The sequence below is a fragment of the Ambystoma mexicanum genome, chromosome 7q, assembly GCF_040938575.1.
Source record: "Ambystoma mexicanum isolate Mex_15411 chromosome 7q, UKY_AmexF1_1, whole genome shotgun sequence".
Classification (NCBI taxonomy): Eukaryota; Metazoa; Chordata; class Amphibia; order Caudata; family Ambystomatidae; genus Ambystoma; species Ambystoma mexicanum.
Window position 1 is genome coordinate 898,325,405 of NC_090941.1, and position 19,426 is coordinate 898,344,830.

The 19,426-nt window shown below is 46.5% G+C and overlaps 1 protein-coding gene across 1 annotated transcript in view; it reads left to right on the plus strand.

Annotated features, from left to right (window-relative positions):
* ME3 (malic enzyme 3) overlaps nt 1–19,426 on the plus strand; it is a 697,492-nt gene that overhangs the window by 438,502 nt on the left and 239,564 nt on the right. Inside the window, exon 7 of the mRNA XM_069639735.1 lies at nt 6,860–6,963. Within this exon, the coding sequence (XP_069495836.1) occupies nt 6,860–6,963 (104 nt within the window). The remainder of the gene's footprint in view (nt 1–6,859; nt 6,964–19,426) is intronic.

The following is a 19,426-nucleotide window of genomic DNA, read 5'->3' on the forward strand; positions in this document are numbered from 1 at the left end:
AAGCATGGAATCAAACAAGCAGCGATGCATTGAGCTGTGCCTGTTAACTTCCCTGATCTTGACTCAGCCTCTATTCCTATCATCAATCACAATTGCTAATATGCACTGATGCAGTACATTGTCTCGACTTATTGCCACAGTGTTTTAGTAATTGCAAGTGATGACCAGTATTGCCAAAGGACAGGAATTCCTGAGTACTACTTCAGTAAATGAGGGGGCATGCACACCCGTGTAACATTTGTTTTGTCAATAATGACAAAATCTCCAGTGCGCATGCGTTGGCGTACCTAGCAACAAACAGCTCGCTCGCCCTGCGCTACGGATGGACCTCTCCTTCCGCATTCTTGGGAACACACGTCTCGCCGACTCACCCGCGGCAGAGACCTCGCTGACTCCAGAAGCGGCGCAGCATGACTCAGCGTCTCAACAACAAGGTGAGCCCGGGGCAGCTGCCTTGCACGCGTTCACGTGTCTGTCTGGCCCCCTGGCTAACGATACGTGCGCGCGCCGAACCAAGGGCAATTTTCCCGCACACCGCACTAATTCCTTAGCCCTGTATTTAACCTCGAATAAACCTGCACTAAACCAGCATGTGGGCGCTACTCTTTAGACACTAACATGTCTATCTCTCCAACTAGCACTGGAACACAGGACGCTTCATTCTTCTCCTTTGCTGCCGCATGATTTTATTTTAACCATTGCAGCACCAATCTTCAAACACCATGTTTAGGCTTCTTCTGAGGGTTACACATTCTCCATTTGCTCACAATTTGCAAGCTGCCCCCAAACACATTGGCATGCTTTATGGCACCCAGCTTGTAAATAAATATAATTTTTAATTTAATTAATTTAAACTTTAGTTTACCGCCTACAGCTAACTTTGATAGCGGTCTCTGTGCTCTATTTACCTAGTGACCTCTGGAGCAGTAACAAAACTACTGGCGTCCTAAATTCAAAACGGTCTAACCGTATGATTTGTCCATTCCACACAGCCTCGAGACTATTCGTGAACCTTCTGCATTTATTGGGAAGCCCGCCAATCCTGACCTGGTACCTGCATTAGTGGTCCCAGCACAAGACGGTCTCCTCTTTTCCAAAAAGCGTGGCCACACCAACGCGCTTGAGCTAATGCGCACCGGCAAGTAAGTTCACAAACCGGTCGCTATAAGAACAAACTCAGCCCTAACCCTAGTCCCATTGATTGGGATCCCCATGGTATTATAGCCACTCACAACATACCTATGTCACCCCTTACAGGGTCCCTGATTCTCAGCCCTGATGAAGGCGGACATTACATCCACTTACCACCGCAGAAACGTGACAACTACAGGGAACAGTGATATACCTGAATAGTAGCCAGTTGTAACCTCTGCCACCAACCAGCTCTTGATCACGTTGGCTAACGATCGGATATCTTGCGTCAAAAGACCCTGCATCATTCATTGACTTTCTAATGAAATAACTTTCAGCTAAATAACTCTTTTAGCACTAAATACGGGAACGCATGATGCAAAGAATTTACTAGCAAAACTACACATGCATCTATAATTTGTTTCCCAACTTCGTATCAAATCTGAAGCATCATTTCTTTAGAGATATCGGGCGTGATAATTTCACAAGATGTTGACTGCACATGTTAAATTGTTTTCAACTTGTTTCACTATGTGTAGACTGTCCCTTTTTTTTTAATGTAAATAACCATTCACAACAGCTTTATATTTTGCATTTTTTGTACTTACATGTTCTAGCTGTTCACTTTATACAGTAGTAAAAATATTTTATGTATTGCTTGTATTTTTTTCATTTCTCTACAAATTGTCTAAATGCTTTGTTTGAGTTTGTGGTAATATATACCTAGTGGTTGATTCATTTAGTGATTGCTAAAATTAGGCAACACATGTTTCGCTTTTTCTAAACAACTCAAGAGGATAGGCCAAGTAGTTGTATTGACCTGTTTCTCTTGAAATTTTGTGGTTACTATAAAACAGTAAAGGTACACACTTCGTTTCATAGTCCTATAGACATATACATTAGACATTTAAACATTAGAACATCATTCTCTATTCATCTTGTCTTTCAGGAATCAGTCCAGGCTATCGTGGTAAGGTGGAAAGGGGTGGTTAGGTGAAGAGCAGTGTTTTCAACGATTCGCAAAATAAAGTGGGAGTTTTCTGCTCGTAGAGGCGGTGGGAGGGCATTCCATTGCGTGGCTGCTAGATAGGGGAAGTTAGCTCGTCCTGCTCGGACTCTTCTGATTTTGGGCCTCGTGAGCATGTTTGTGTAGGGTGTTCTGATAGGTTTAGTGGAGGCGTTGATGTGGATTCTTTGCGAGAGGTATGGCGGGGCAGTTTGGTGGATACACTTGTGTGTCATGGCAAGGGCTTTAAAGAGTACTCGCTCCTTGACAGGGAGCCAGAGTGCCTGTTTCCTAGAGGCAGTGATATGCTCTCTTTTGGGAATGCCGATGGCTGCGCGTTGGGCATTGTTTTGAATGACTTATAGTTTTTCCATGTTTTTTGCAAAGGTGCCCAGGAAGAGTGCATTACAGTAGTCAAGTCTGCATCCTGTAATAGCTCTTGCAATGGTGATGCAGTTGTCCTTGGCAGGAACTGTCAGGCTGCGTTCATGCTCGGGCCTGTTACTATGGGCCCCGGGGGCATGACCTTTTACGGTAATGGCCCACCGGCTCTGTTATTGCCGTAGTAATCATTGGAACTGTAAACTATACACATCGGAGTGTGGATAAGAATGCCAGAATGTAGGTAAACATCTTAAACTTCAAGCTCCAACATTACAACGTGATCAGAGAAAAAGGCAGGTGTCCTATAAGATTTTACATCATCAGTTATTCGTGGGGAATTATCTTATGAACCCACTCTTGTGAGTCCTATGAGAAAGACCAGTTCACTGATATAATTGGACTTGAACACTGGCAATGGCCCACCTTAACAGATTTTTGCTGTATCGTTTCCAACTTGAATCCATCCATATTGATGTTTCTCCTCAATAAGGGGTTCTGAAGGAACCAATATACATTTAATGTGCACATGCTTTGTGAAACCTATTTGTTTAGAATTGCTGGAGTTAATGGCTTTTCGACCGCCCTTGCAATGTGTACCGTTTGAGATGGTTGGCCTGTGTGTGTTTTGTTGGCTGGAAAGATTATTCAAGCACCATTCCATGTAGTGACACTACTGGATTCATCTGTTACCAGTACACTAAAATCTTCAATTATATGCATTTTGTTCCTGAAAGTTGGGGTCAAACATCACTAGTAAATTGAGGGCTAGGCAGTGATGGTTTAAAGAATAGACCGTTTTGGGACTAGAGCAATCTTCAATGAAGGTGTCTTTAATTTGAAAATGTACAAACCTACGACATGGAAATAATGTTATAATTGTTAAACATGCTTGCATCTTTAAATGGTAAAATGTTTGAAGCGGGGTCAAAGGCAGAGGAGGGTTTGGCACATGCCAACAGTGGCCTGAATGAAAAGGGGGAAGACGAGGGATTCAAATTGGAAGGTCTGAGAGGACAGAGGAGGGGACCCATTGAAGGGGTTAACTGTGATGCTGGAAATACATCGGAGGGACAGGGCCTCCGTACCCTCGTCCTTTACTGCTTTTTATCATGTGTTCTGTCATGTTTTCCGCACAGGAGTTCATGCGGGACTCCTGGCAGTGCAGCTCTCTTTTGGTTTTGGTGAATGGACACATGGGATACCCTTATGGCACCCATCGGTGGGGGTACAACCCTGTGCCCCTAGTTTGTTTTTGGGCACCTGTGTGTGGCCTACAGAGCCGGGTATGGGCTGGTGGCAGCTCCATGCTGAATTGACTGGTTCCCGGAGTATCCTCCATTTTGGGATGCCCACGCCCCGTCATTGGAATCGGTAGATTCCTGATGAGACAAGATGGCCACCGTAGCCTCTTGCCTTCCATCGCCTGTTAACTTGATCTTCCCGAAGTCCCGGGAAGCCCTAGCTCTGTCCCTTTCTCCCTGACTGGCTGTTGGATGGAAGTTCCATATATGGTAGTGTGGGGAAGTGCCGAGCACACTGGCTGGAGCCTTCCCAACGACCGTATGTTGTGGGTATGCCTGTGGGTAGGACCTGGGTGAATGGAGTGTGTGACAAATATGCACTTCTTCTTGTGGATGTCTGGTTTCTGGTGTTTGACACAATGACTAAGACAGCCCTGCCCGAAACTGGTGTAGTGTGTAGTGTTGAATGGCGTGGAACTTGTCCGAATCCACATTCTGTGTTGTGAGTGTCTGGATGGAGAAGAATGGCCTGAATGCACAGTGCGCCTGATTGGCTGACAGACTGCTGAATGCCCTTCGTAGTGATTGGATGCTAGAGTGTGACCCAGCGGAATTAATGGGAGATCAACAGTATATCTGGGGACCTCTCACTGCTAGGAAGTGTGTTCAGAAGTGTTCAGAGCTGAAGTCCAAACTACGAAGAGTACTGGAGTGACACTGACACTTGACCTTGAAGCCCTGCTGGAAGAGAAGAATTGCTGTTGCTCTCCTTCATCGATCTAAAAGCAGCTGTGTCTCCAAGGACTGACCCAGAGAGGACCTGGTAAGGCACCCTCTTCCCGAGCTAGGAGGGACCAGGAGGGACCATCGTGCACCTGCTGACGGGGACTGCCGCGAAATCCCAAAGAGAAGCGCCCGGACTGTTGTCCCCACTGTCGACGACCGCCGTCGCTGACCGGAGCCGCCGTGCTCCCGTTGCCTAAGAACTTTTGATCCAAGGACGTTCTAGTCTGCATCATCGCCCGTATGATCCCGCTGGAGAAGGCCAGGCTGTCGACGCACCGAGGAGCATCCGCCAGTGGGTTTCCCGCCACCCAAAGACCACAGAGACGCCTACGACTCTGCCCTTGCTGGGCCACAGTTCTTCAAACTCTTTGTGGTCTAGAACTATCGACATCGAGGTGCCCCGCATACCTCTTCCTTGCAGGACGTTTACGCTTCCCCTGTCGACGAGCACTGCTAGGAAAGAAGCTGCCACTTCACCGCCGTAGTTCACCCTGTTCTCCTTCAGACATTCGACGACCCTTGACTCCTGCCTTAAATGGAGGGCACTCAAGAAGGGCCGTCGATTCCCCGACGAGGAACGCTACAAAGCCAGGTACTTTGGGTTTGCAGAACTATTGGAAAGTCTCTTGTGAACAATATATGGACTAGGCTTGTGATATATCCTTATTCTACCGGTTGCCCAGGTGAGGGGATCTCCACACAGAACTGTGTCTACGTATCGGGGCCAGTATTCTGCCAATTGTTCAAACCAACTGCTTTCCTCTTATCTCTATTGTTGGTTTCCTTTACAAACTGATTTTGTGTGACATTTAACCGTACAGTTGATGCACTTTAAAGAGATCTATAAGTAATTGTGGTACCACGTAGAACTGTATATTTGCCATTATAGATAACCGAGTACAAAGTGAGTTATGATATTGTACATAACCTTGAATATTAATAATATAAAAACTGTGTTTTAACCGATAGTGTGTGGACATTCCTTTGTGGTGGCTTGGGGACTACACTGTACTTAAGAACCAGCCCGCATCACCTCCTGAGAAGCTAGCCTTGATTGCTCCACCACGTACCAATAATAGAGAACCTTGGCTGGGGTTCTCTGTGCCTCTCCTCTACCATACAGAGAGCAGAGGTACAGACACCCCCCTCCGGTCCTTCACAGTAACAATCAGGTAAAGGTGGTAGATTGAGGTATACGTTTGTTTCTTATATCACTGAGGTCTTGTAACAGAGCCTGATGGGGGGCGGAGGGAGATGTGGATGTGGGTGTGTGTGTGGGAGAGACAGAGGTTGTTGAGTGGTAAGCAAAAACTTGTGGGATTGCTTTCGAATTAGTGTGTAGTGTCCTAGGAAGGAGAGAAGGAGGATGACAAGAGGGCCCCTGACAACAAACAGATGGACTTATAAGTGAAAAAGGTGGCTAATGAATATGGCAAAAGAGCAAAGGGTCTGTGAAAATAGGTGGAAGAGCAGTAGAAACAGACCAGTTGAATGTCACGAGGAGAAATTCAAAAACAGAATAGTGAGGTAATGGAGAAAGGAGATAGAGGAAAAGGAAACCAGTTAATGAAGATCAAGAGTTGCTGGTCATTGCAAAGTAAAACTAGGGGTGGCATCTTGGGAACTTTAGAAGTTGAGAAGAAATGGTGGTCCCACGGTTGGTGAATTATTGAAATGTCATGTAAATTAAGAACAGAAAGGTACACATTTTGGAAAGGGCTGACCATGTTGGCAAACTTTCAGCATGGGATAACCCTTCTTTTCAACTCTGCTACACAAAAGGCCAAGTCCCACTCTTGAATTTTGCACCCTTCCACTGTGAAGTTGCATCCCATCCTCCTCCCACCTAGAAACATCCTGCACCCTTGGCTCTGCCCTGAATCCTTCCATCCCCCACTAAGAAACTGAATCCTGACCACTTCCACAAAGAACCAGGGTCCTAGTTCTAGAACCCCAGCTTGTCAACTCCACACACACGTTCACAAGTACACAAATACACACATCCCAGCAAAGTTGAATGGCCAATGTGTCAAAACACGAGTGTCGCTCCATATTTCTGACAAACATGTTATTCCATCAAGCTTTCATTACACAACTGAATTTCACCTGGGGTTTGTGACGTTTAGATGATTGGAGGTTCAAGGGTCACATCGACCCCTGATATTGTATTGTAACCTGCACTCAAGCAATCCAGTGTTCTTGCTTCATGAAGAGTACATTTGAAAATAATGGGTTACAAATGTTTGGGAGTGTAAATTGTTTACATCTCTACTTTTGAAGTGCATGACCCAACCCAATCTTCCTTTTCCAGGCACTACTCAATGATCCCCTCTACATCGGAGTGAAGCACAGGCGTGTCCGTGGGAAAGAATACGATGAACTGATTGACGAGTTCATGCAAGCTGTTACTACCAAGTAAGATGCAAAGCCACACAATGGCTTTTATTGTGGACACGGAAAATACATTTGCGGTTTAACGAGAAATAGGACAAATTAACTGATTGTGAAATTGTGAAAACAAGTCAAGTAGAAATGTTGGGATTAATCAAAAAGTGGCTTGCCTCCTATTTATTATGTTGCGAGTTTAGAACATGCCAGGCCCAAGAGTAGCGTCGAGGCTGGTGATATCAAATACCATTTTATATCTTCCTTTAAATACGCTCCATGGAGTAATTTACTTTAATGTAATTCTCTATAATACTCTATTATAACAAGTGATACTGCACGTGTGCCTGCATTCCCCACCATCATTCCATTTTGTATCTCCATGTTCCAGGTTCATCTTTACCACTTTACAAAATGCACAAAATCTGTGCACATTTGTGCAATTTATCTGGGGTGAGTTATGCTTTTAAGACCAATTTTAGTTTTGGCTTCCAGTGGCTCCTGGATACCAATCGATTTCCTGTAGTAATGGCCAGCTGGTATGGTCTGAACAGTCTGAGCCAGGGGTGGACTGGGAACTAAGAGGCCCTGTAAATAATTACTGGGGACCGAAAGAGGCCCTAGAAATAATTCTCAGTGGCCTCCCATTACACATTTTCAGCAAGTCCAATGCTTTTCCTATGTGAAAATTTGGAAATGCAACACAAGAGGCCCAGGGTGCAGAGGCCCACCGGGAAATCTCCAGAGTTCCCTATAGGCCAGTCCACCGCTGCTCTGAGCTAGTCTTTCTGCAGCTGCCAAAGGAACTAGACTGCAAACATGTGTTCCTTCATATGTGAAGAGATTTGTAGTCCATCTTCTGTGTCCATGCAAGACAAGGTCGATCTTAACAATAATGGAAGGAGAAATATACTACAAATCCCTGTCGAAGCAAGCAGTCAGCACAAAGGCAGGGTGTAGTATAGTGCTTTTGTGACGTGGTTGCTCTGTTCTGAAGGGATCATGCGTTGTCATTGGTCAGTATGCCAGAGGACTAGCCATTCAGACACTGAGATTGTCGAGGCATCCAGAAGACTTTTGGCTTACAGCTTCACAAGGCTGGCCAATCAGAGCGAACCTTTTTCACATTGAACATCTACGTGGAAGTAATAAGGTCAAATGTGGGTGCAAGGTAGTCGAGCAAGAACTTGGATATCATTACCTTTGTACTGCAATCCTCACACTCTCACCCCTGCATGCTGCTGGAGGGACTACACTGCTGGAAGAAGTAGCACTTCCTTAACCCTACCATGCCTGCCTCCCCCACCTTTCTGCCACATAAACAAGGTGATGAGCTGCAGGAGGGAGCGCGTATGAAATGCTGATCTGCCACAGCGTACTGAGTGCCCGGTCACAGCATTCCTACTTTCCCCAATGCAGCCGATGATCGTGCCCCTTTACCTTCTCCTCTTTGTCCCTCGTCTCTGTAAAAAGACACAGATCTGATCCCGATTACAAGACGATTCCAGGAGACGTTATGTACCCAGACAGCTTTCACTATGGGTTAGGCTATCCTCATATTGCTTAGGACCAAGCAGAAGTCTAGCCATGGGTTGTGCTTGGTGGTATCTTCAAAAGGAAGAAGCATTATTGTTTCGGTTAAATATGTTAGGCTAGGAAACCCGTCATAATCTATTTAACAAGCTGTAGCTCCTCTAAAGCATCAGTAAGGTGCAATCGGCCATGTAATGTAGCTCTGAGTGTATGTTCTCAGTAGCTTGCAGGCCAGGTTTGGGATTTTAGGGCATATGCACTTCCCATCAACCTTCATGTCTACTTCTATAATGTTATCTGTTCACTTTAGGTGGCAGAGACAGCGCAATTCATTACAATGGCACAGGCTGCTGTTTTATAGTCCCATTGTTTCGCCTGAAGACATAATGGAGGACCACAAAGGGAAACCTTTTGGCCCAATAAGTATGTCCTGCTCTCCATACACTGGGTGGTGAGGGATGCCAGGTGAACTGCCGTGTGCACACTGCATCGAGAGTGATCTGGCCTATACTGGGTCCCAGCAACGTTTCTTTTTCTCTGTGATTCAGTGTGGAAGCTACTGGTGGGTACAAGCCTGCGCATGGCAGGGAGACCATTCCAGAATGAGGCTCCTGCAAATGAGACATCTATGCCCCCACTCTTTGCTTAGAGGAGCGACCGATTTGGAACAAGCAGACCGAAGGGCTGTAGCAGGGAGGTATTTAGGAAGAGAGTTGGATGTGCCCAGGCCCCAGAAAGCAAGCCTTGTGGATGATGCAGACAGTCTTGAATTTGATCCTAGCAGCAACGGGGAGCCAGTGGAGAGAAATTAGGGCTGAAGAGATGCAGTCCCTGGGCTTGAGGCCAAGAATAAGTCTTGTAGTCCTATTGTGGTTTAGTTGAAGGGGAGGAAGAAAGAATATTGAGGAAGAGGCTGTTATAGTAGTCAGGCCTAGAAAGGTCCAGAGCTCTGGAGACATTGAGTTTCTGGGGGAAGGGGAGGAAAGGTAGAAAACCTCTGAGGAGGTGCAGATGATAGTGGGCATTCTTGGCAAGGTCCGCGATGTGAGGAGAAAAGAAGAGAGAGGAATCAAAGTTGACACCAAGGTTTTTTGCCTCACGGGAGGCAAAGATCATTGGCAGCATACCAAGACTGAAGGGCAATCAGACAGTCGGGGTGAGAGAGGAGGAAGAGGAGGAAGGAGAGGGAAGCTTGAAGGAGAGCTGTCTGTCATCTGCATACCACTGGAAGTGAAGAGAGAAAGAAGAGATCGGATTGGCCAAAGGGGCAAGGTAGATATTTAAAAGCCACAGTGAGAAGATGGAGCCTAGAGGGACGCTGCAGGTGAAGAGTGTGATGGGGAAGAGAAATGGGCCCACTTGTACCTGGGAAGGTCGGTTGGAGAGGAAGGAGGTCAAACCAGTCCAGAGCCAGACCTGTGGTGTCAAGGGTGTCTCAGAGCCGATGTATCAGGGTGGCATAGTTGACTGTGTCAAATGCAGAGGAAAATACAGGAGGATAACAATGGAAAGAGAGTTAGTCAAAATTAGAGAGAAGGTCATCACAGGTGTTCAGTTGAGCAGTTTCCGTGCCTCTGGCATTCGCTGAAGCCAGACTGGTGGTCGTGGAGACAGCTAACAGAATCAGAGTGTTGGGTCAGTTGGGAGATGGCAAGCTTCTCTAGGGGTTTGCACAGCAAGGGGCTAATGGAACTGGGGCGATAGTTAGCAGGGTAGGAAGGGTCAGAAGAGGGGTTGAGGGACAGAGCCAGTGGCAAATGCGTGGTTACAGAAATCAGCCAGGGAAGGCACAAGGGAGGCAAGGTTGTCCTTGAAAGATCTGAAGGAGTAGTGGAGCACCTGTTTGGAGAAGACATTTATAGAGACCACTAGTCTAGAGACATCATGCGGTGCTGTGAGAGAGGAGGAGGATGAGAGAGGAAGGGAAGGGGTGAGGGGATGGGGGAGTCAAGGGAGGCAAGATAGCTGTCATGGGATGAGGGAGGTAAAGGAAAGAGGGGACAGAATGTCCTGGGTTTTGCAGAGGAAGTGGGATTAGATTTGGGTGTTGGCGTCCAGTCAAAATTGATTGAATGACACATCCACTGTCACAAAATCTCTGCAACATTGCCATAGTTATGCCACCTATGATCCTGTAGTTTTTCCTCTGGGAATGGAGGGAAATGGCCCAAGTTCTTATTCCGTCATGTGGGACAGGACCACCAAACCTTGAATTAGTGAAGTGTGATCATTTAATGGAAAGTGACAGTGCCTATCTGTATGCATCCCCACAGGAAAGTGGGGATGAGAATTTCGCATCTACCAAGTGTTTGTGTGTGGTTTAGTGTCCCCATTCTGCTATCCCTGGAGTGAATAAGTGGTAACACCAAAGTGATACAGTAACCCATGTTGTCTGTCTGGAATAAGACAGAGGAGGTCTATATAAATCCAACGCTCCTCGATTTAAAGAACAAACATCTGGCAGACCTATTCAATGCATATCTTGCATGATGTCTGTCATCATTCAGCTAGCCTGTGAAGAACAGATCACTCCTCATTGGCCCATTGCATCGTGTCTTTTTTCTGATTGGCCCATCGTAAATTGATTTCTAATCAGTAGAGCCCTTATGGTGGTTCTTTGCCAGTAATCCTGTTCAGTTGGGAAGCCATTTTGAGACTGGAGACCAGGGCTGACAGCAATTTGGGGTGCCTGATCTGAACATGGCTCTCCCTGCACTGCGTAGAAAGCATGGCGGGACAAACCGCATGGCCCCACTTTAAACCCCACTGTCTATTGTTCAGAAGATCTTGCTGATATATGCTACACATTTTTTACTTTTTAATGGCTCCAGTAGTTGCTTTTAGTTGGCTGGCGCATAATGGGGAAACGAGTCCCTTTGCTTTGTATTCGTGTCCCCTTTCTTCAAGTGCCCATTCTTTTCTCCCCCTCCCGTGGTGCTTCCCCAATAACCCTTCCCTGGCCCTCTCCCCCGTGCCAAACCTCAGTGCCACTTCCAGTCATACTTTGTGTCCCTATGCTCTCTATCCCTGTGATAGTCAATGAACGTTCTCCCACGTGCACCCGTGTCTCCCTCCCTGTGCCCTTCGCCCTCCTCCTTCCCATACATCCCTCTTATGTAATACTTCCTTCGGCCCTTCTCTTGGGTCTTAGTTGGCTATTTTCCTCTCCTATATTGCTTTTCCCTGCACCCCTTATTTTTTTTGCTGTCCTCCTTTGCCAGCATGCCTTGCAGCTGCTGCCCTTCCCCAGCGCCTCTTACATACAAAAACGTTTCACTACACAACATCTCAACCTATTGGCTTTGTCGGCGCGTATTTTCCTAAATGGTTCACCATATCAATCCTGCAGTTGAAATGCGACCCGTGGTAACATTCCTAACCATATGAAAAGAAATTCGTTACCCTTGGTGCAAGCAAAGGTTTCATTTAGGATTCTATGCCTTGTTAGTGTGTCTATCGCTAAGCTCCCAGGAAACAAGCTTCTCTCGCGTGCAATACTGTGCAGGTAGGGAGGGTTGGAGGGAGGCGGTTGCTTGCTGGCTTGAACATTCTGTTTATGATACAAAACAGAACACCGTCCTTGCCGCTGATTGACGGGCATGGTCTGGGAGCTATTGTTCCTGGCAGAACTGCATTTTTTGGAGCTTATTAATAATCCATTTGCTTTTTTTGTGCTCACCAATCCGTTTATGGAGGCATTTGCCTCTGACTCATGGGGAGACAGTAAGAAATACTGCTTAACCATGTGCTCAAAATTAGTGCAATATGGCGTGTCACTTCGCTGCTAAGGGAATTTGGAAAGCCTTCATACCAAAGAAGTTCATGAAAAAACAGCTGTTTCGTTTCCAGATTGATTTCACACGTTCCCAGGTCAAAAAATCCCAACTCTGTTTCCTCTTGTTTCGAAAGGAAAGACTTTATCTCACTATGTGGTGTGAAATGAGGGTCGTACACACAGGTAAAGTGCGGAGCGGCACGTTTATATTACCACTAACCTAGGCAGCCAGCCGCTCTTCCCCACACACTAACTGACAAAGAATGTGGAAACTTGGACATAGGTCACCAGTCCAAGGTTCCATTGCAACACTTCTTCCCTCATAGAAGGAAATGAATGAATGAAGATAGAAAAGGAAGGAAGAACAGAAAAAGGAGAGGGGAAAAACAAGAATCCAGTAGGAAAACAGATCATTACAATTGAAATAACAGCGGTAATCATGATAGAAATTTGGACCATCATAAATGGCAATATTAAATAACATCTCACTTCCTAGCACCCCAAAGAACATCTTTAAACATGATGGGAGGCAGCTTAATCCTTGAAGAACGACCAGACCCAACACGCTCCTTACTGGACTGAAACTGCTCTTGACCCACTACCTTCTCCACATGCGCAACAGGAAAAGAAGCACCCTCCTCGCCCACCTGCACATCCACACCTGCACCGGGCCCATTCCTCCTTTGGCCACATACCTCACCACTCACACCACCGCTCACACCTCTCCTCCCCTCCATGGTCACAGAACTGGAACCCTCACTGCCTCCCCTTGTGCCTACCACACCCTCTCCTGAAATATCTTTGAAAGGCAGATCACCTTCATTGGATTCCCATGCACAAACAGCTCCCTCAATTGAACCAACTGTGCGAGGAACAACTGATCCCCTTTGCACCACCAACCTTTTTGCTCCATCTCGAACCATCGTCAAGCACATCATGACCTGTGCCGACCCTCACTATGGTGCAGGGAGGCATGTACACACTGCAACCCTTGGGAACAAACTGCAGATTTTTCACATGTACGCAACTGCCAACTGATACTTCCAGAGGCTTCTTGATAAACTGCCGTAATCTTAGCCATATCCACCTCTGTACAGACCCCTCCTCCCCCAATGCAGCAGTCCTCAACTTGGAACCAGCCCTTCTACCCCTCATGAGTTCAAACAGAGAATGTCCAGTGACCACTGAAAGCGTGCGCCTATATGCAGATAGAGCTTCAGATAACCCCTCGGCCCAAATCAACCCGTTGGCAACAGCCAACTGTATGGCACCCTTGACAAAACGGTTCATCCTCTCCACCAATCCGTTTGCCGAGGGAATTGTACAATGTGGTTCTGTGGTGCCTTATTCCCAATTTCCTCAGAAAATCCTGCATACAACTCGGCTCAAACTGCACCCCGTTATCAATGACAATGCCAGCCGGTACCCTGTCCCTGTCAAAATTCTTACCTAAAAATGGCACGATCTTCTGGGCCGTGAGAGACTCCAGAGCAGTGGCCTCCACCCAACGCAAAGTGTAGTCTACCAGGACCATGACAAACCTCAACTCTCCCCCCAAGGCATCCATGGGTCCCACAATCTCCACGGCCAATTTTGACCACATGTCCTGGGGAATCTCCACTGGGTACACCGGCTGCGGTTTCACCGCCTTGCTCTTATCACTTACAGAACACACAACGCAATCCTTCACCACCAGCTTAACCTGTTCATCCATCCCTGGCCACCAATATGAATTCTGCAACCTTCTCTTAGTCAGAGACCTGCCTAGATGTCCGTCATGAGCCAAGTTAACCAACCTGGACCTCAAACTGAGAGAGGAAGCAACCTATCCCCTCGCGTGACACCACATGGCCCTTCAGACAATTTGCACCAAAAGTGCACATAACTCTTACCTTCTTCCTTGCAGTTCAGCTCAGACCAACCACTTCATAGACCCTCCTTGATCCATACCAGCTCTGGATCCACTGCACACTTTCTATCCAACTCGTTTTTATCAACTGCTGGGAACGCACTGGCCACCTGCGTGTTCTCATCGATCTCTTCCTGCAAATCATTGCAACCACCAGGCAAACGGGACAAACAATCTGCCACCACATTTTTAGATCCAGGTATGTACTCTACTCTAAAATTAAACTCCTACAAATTGGCCATCCATCTTGTGATCCTAGGAGAGACCAAACCCATGCCTTTAGTCAACACAAATGTGAGGGGTTTGTGATCCGTCCAGACCACATAAGGGATACCCCAGAGAAATATCCTAAAATGCTTCGATGCCCAAACAACCACTAATATTTCTCTCTCAATGATTACATTACACTTCTCTGCATCCCTTAACGCCCTAGAAGCAAAGGCTATGGCCGAAATTTGCCATCCTGCCATTTCTCCAACATCGCCCCAAACCCACATCACTGCGATCTACGGCAAGTATGGTCTTATTTCTTGGATTGAACAAACCCAGGGATGGAGCATGATCCACATTGGTTTTCAAATCAACAAACTACCTTTGACAATACTCTAACCTGGCATTCTTTTTCAATAATGCTTGCATGTTCACTATTTTCTCAGTATAAGAAGGAATGCCTCTAACATAATATTTTGTCATACCCAGGAACGACCGAAGTTGTTCGTTGTTGACTGGAGAAGGTGCCTCACTCAACACTTTTACTGATTCCTCCTTAGCACTTATCCCATTAGCATCCAACGTGTAGCCTAAATAGGTGACACTCGGAACACCCACGTGGCACTTCGACAACTTAACGGTCAACCCACTCTTCTTCAGGACATGCATTACTTCAATTACTCTACAATCGTGCTCCTTATAGTCTTTGCCCCATACCAAAATATTGTTCTGGAAATACCCCACACCTGGCACCCCTCCGAACAGCATCTGCATCAGCCTCCGAAACACTGCGAAGGCTGATGCCAACCCAAACGTCATGTGACAAAATTGGTATACCCCAAAAGGCGTGACAAACATGGTCAGGGGTCGGGACTCCTCATGTAAATGTATCTGGTGATAGGCAGAGCATCGGTCAAACGTGGAAAAACACGTTGCGTTCTCTACTGATGCCAGGAGCTCATTAATGTTGGGTAAAGGGTGGCAATCAACCCATATGTTGGCATTCAGCTCCCTTAGGTCCCATCCGCCTTCCGCGCCAGCACCACCAGTGATAGCCATTCAGAACACTCAATTTCCTCAATTATACCTGCATGCTTAAGATTGGCAAGTTCGCTCTTCAACCCTTCCCTGGCCATTACAGGTATATTCCCTCATCAGACATTGCTCTCTGCTTACCGGATCATCGCTGATGGTGGAAAAACCAGCCTCTATGCGCCACACCTCGCGCTCGCTTCCTGGAGGAGGCGGAGCGCCCTTGCGCTCACGTGACAGGTCACGTGTCTCTTCTGCCGGCTCAAAGAGGAGCACAACCCGGCCGAGCGGCGCATATTCCCTCATCAGACATTGCTCTCTGCTTACCGGATCATCGCTGCTGGTGGGAAAACCTGCCTCTACGCGCCAGACCTCGCGCTCGCTTCCTGGAGGAGGCGGAGCGCCCTTGCGCTCACGTGACGGGTCACGTGTCTCTTCTGCCGGCTCAAAGAGGAGCACAACCCACCCTTGCGGCGTTAAGCCCGACGGGGTAAAGGGCGCCGGCTGTTGTGCGGCTGTTTGGCGCAGTGGGGCCCGCAGAAACATTGCTAGCTTGCTTGACACCGATCAGAAAATGACTGCTCAATCAAGTCATGGTGGACCCGTCTTAAGGCGTAAGACCATTCAGCAGCGCCGGATGCAAAATCCTTGGACTGCCCTCAAGCCTGACGGCTCGCCTTCTACACTCAAGAAACCAAAGGTAAGCGAACCAAGTTGTTTGCTTTCATCTACTGCCTTTAATGACCCGCAAGTAGCCCCACTAGCTGCTATGAACAATCTTGCACCGCTTAACACTTCTGAAGTTACAATCTCTGGTACCGAGTTAACCCCACTATCCTCAGCTGTACGAGAGCAAATAGCCGTGACGACGGCCACGTCCGGATTGGCGGACACAAATCTCTCGCTGCTTAGCACACAGGTTATTCCATCTGACATTTCCGCTGAGTTTCCTGTAAAGTCAGGAGAAATACTAGACGCTGTTGCGACAACTACAATAGATAACGGCCTGATTGGCCATCAAGAAGAGCCAGCGGAAGTCTCTAAACTTTCAGTCCACTTAGAAGCCACTCACAGCACAAAATTCCAACCTCAAATGCGTCTACTCTCCTTAAAAGACTTACCCCTGATTTCCCGCTTACCATCGACTGTATCTCCTCCTCTGACTAAAACACTTACAGAGCAGTCGTTACTAACTGCCGAGACTGTTGACGAATTTTTCTCACCATTTGACTTCACTGACGCCGAATTAATGGAAGCTTCTCAATGTGACGAGGACACTGAGCCACAAAACAATTCCTCGAATACCGGAGTTGAAACTGAAAAAGAATTGGATGCTGTTGTTGATAAGCGGCAGGTGACCATATTAGCTGAACCCACTCCTACTCCGACGCATACAGACCCAGACGCTACCCAGCCTCAAATAAATCACGAGAAAAGGAGCACTTTGCACCATCCAATTGCAAATGTTCACCGGTCACTGAGCATATCAACCTGTCACGTAGAGCCAACAGCCTCGTAGCAAACACCTAAAAAACAGCAAATTACTATAAATAAAAATGACATGCAACGAAACATGATGCGACTAGATGACACCCTCTCCATTTTGTCAAAAAACAGACCAAACTCGCGTTCAACGCTCTACGTTGAAAGAGCAGGGTGTGACCTTACAGTATCAACACTGCAAACACCGAGTTTGAAGCCATACATATCTCAAACCGGAAAGAAACAAGCCAGCACGCCAATAGCTCCATCTGCTCGCACGAACTCAGTACCTTTATCAAAAGAGAACATCTGTGCTGCACCAGAAAACTCTTCTTCATGTAGCGGCCTGCAGTCAGAGACATTAAATAACACACGCTCTTCTATTGAAGAAAATTCAAGAGTCAAATCTAAACCTAGTCTCTCCTCTGCCGCTGCCATGCAAATCTACAACAATGTTTTAGCAGCTTCCTCAACAGCCCTTCTTCCCTTTTTAAAAATGTACGAATCCCTTCATGAGTCCTTTAAAGATCAGACTGCGCTCATTATAAATATAAAAACCAAGATGGAAAAATTTGAAGCAGTCAACGAGGCCCTACAGACGCAACTGACTCACGAGGCCGAACAAACATTAAGATGGCAAGAGCGGCTGAGTGATCTCGCCGCACGTCACCATTGTCAAAATGACTCTTTAATGGACGGGCTACTGGACGCAGTAAAATGGATGAGGCACACAACAGACAATGGTAAAGTTTCAAACTCTGGTGCCCCATGGTGCTGTCCTGGGCCTCACTTGACAACTACTAGCGTGTCACCAGAGGTCGCTACCGTGAACAAGGATTCGCCATTGCAACTCAGGGAATTGAATAACATAAGGAACAAAAAATCGCACTCGACAATCAAGCTTCCAGCAGTGGCCGACATTTCAGTAGTGGTGTCATCACAATCCACAATAGGAGTTGTAGAACCATCACCCTTGAATGGAAAGTTCGCAGACAACTCTCAAAAACCAGTTGCCGATCAGGCGGATGAACCGACACCTCTAAGACCTCAAACTGCAAAAGGATTAGTTGCAATTCAAAATGTCTCGTTTGGAATCTTTTCTGGTCCTGCCAAATCAATACAAGTCAAGAAAGCAAAGAATTCTACTCAAAATGGAACACAAAATGTTAGCAAAAAGACGAATATTAGCACAAATAAACCTCTCCTGAAAAGGTCACGTTCTAACGGCGCAAAGAAATTTATAAGAAATCTGACAACCCCTCCACGCCCTGTTGCCACCAAAACAAGTGCCCTGAAATCCAGATTGGAAAAACCGCAAGACAAGTACATCTTCACCAATGATTTAGATCGCTTACCAATTCCATCTGTTAAGCGTAGACGTGAAGAGTCAATCCTCTCAGAGGAATTGTCTTCAAACACTTCAATCGACCTATGCGACCTCTCTACTTATTCAATTGACGACGAAGATTGTTTAGCAACTGTCGTCAGTTTGGCTGACGAATGTCCGCGGCCACGGCGCGATCCTAATTGAGACCAAGCAGCGCGGAATTCATCTAAACATTCGTTCAAGCCTCAGGAATCCACAAGTCCAAGGGATAAACAAAAAGAAAGACCGTCGTCATCGTCCAATACAGCCCAGCACCCGAAACCTTCAATAAAGTTAACATCAAAAGTAGTTGAGTCTCCTGCTTCAAAGCTTAATCCGAAGCAAACTGCAGCTCACTCGATGAAAAACGCTCAACCCGAGACCAACTCAAATAATCGAGTACCTGGACAATCTAATTCACAATGGTGGAAATTGGAACTAGAAAACATCCTTGAAGAAAAAAACGATGTAAATCTGAATTGTGCCAATATAATGAAGCTGCTGCACTATATCCCAGCTCTACATATCATATCATCTGATGACATAGCGATCGTAGAATACAAATCAGAACGTAGAACTGATTGGGTCATTCTTCACATGAAATCTAGACACGTAGCAAAACCACTGCTCGATGCCAAAGATGACCTACTATTTTATGGATTCGATCTAACGATATGTGACGAGCAGTCTTCATCCAATACTGTCAACTCAAATTCTTCCAAAACCACCGGCCGCAATATGTTAAAAAGAGACGATCTGTGGAAAAAGCTCAGAGAGCAGCCTTCGCTCTCATCCAACATATACAACCGGAACAAGCGCGATTAGGATAACGTCGGGTCAAATTGTATGACCCCATTGTTAACCTCATGGAATACAAGAGGATTCACACATTTGTTTCAACCAGGATCAGCGGTAGATCTAAGAAGCCCAATAATTTGCCTGCAAGAAACTTGGCTCCGTGATTTACCTGTCTGTGATGGATATTCCGTGGCCCTAAATGCTGCGGGGAAAAATCAATTTGGCAGACCATTTTCAGGGCTACTCACGCTACTAAAAAACACATTCGAGTGGGCCGTGATCGACAGTTCAAACCCAAACTTGTTTGTGCAAGCCATAACCCTAGAATCAACATGTGAAGCCCACTTTAAAAAGAAAAAACATCTTCTGATAATAAACACTTACTGGA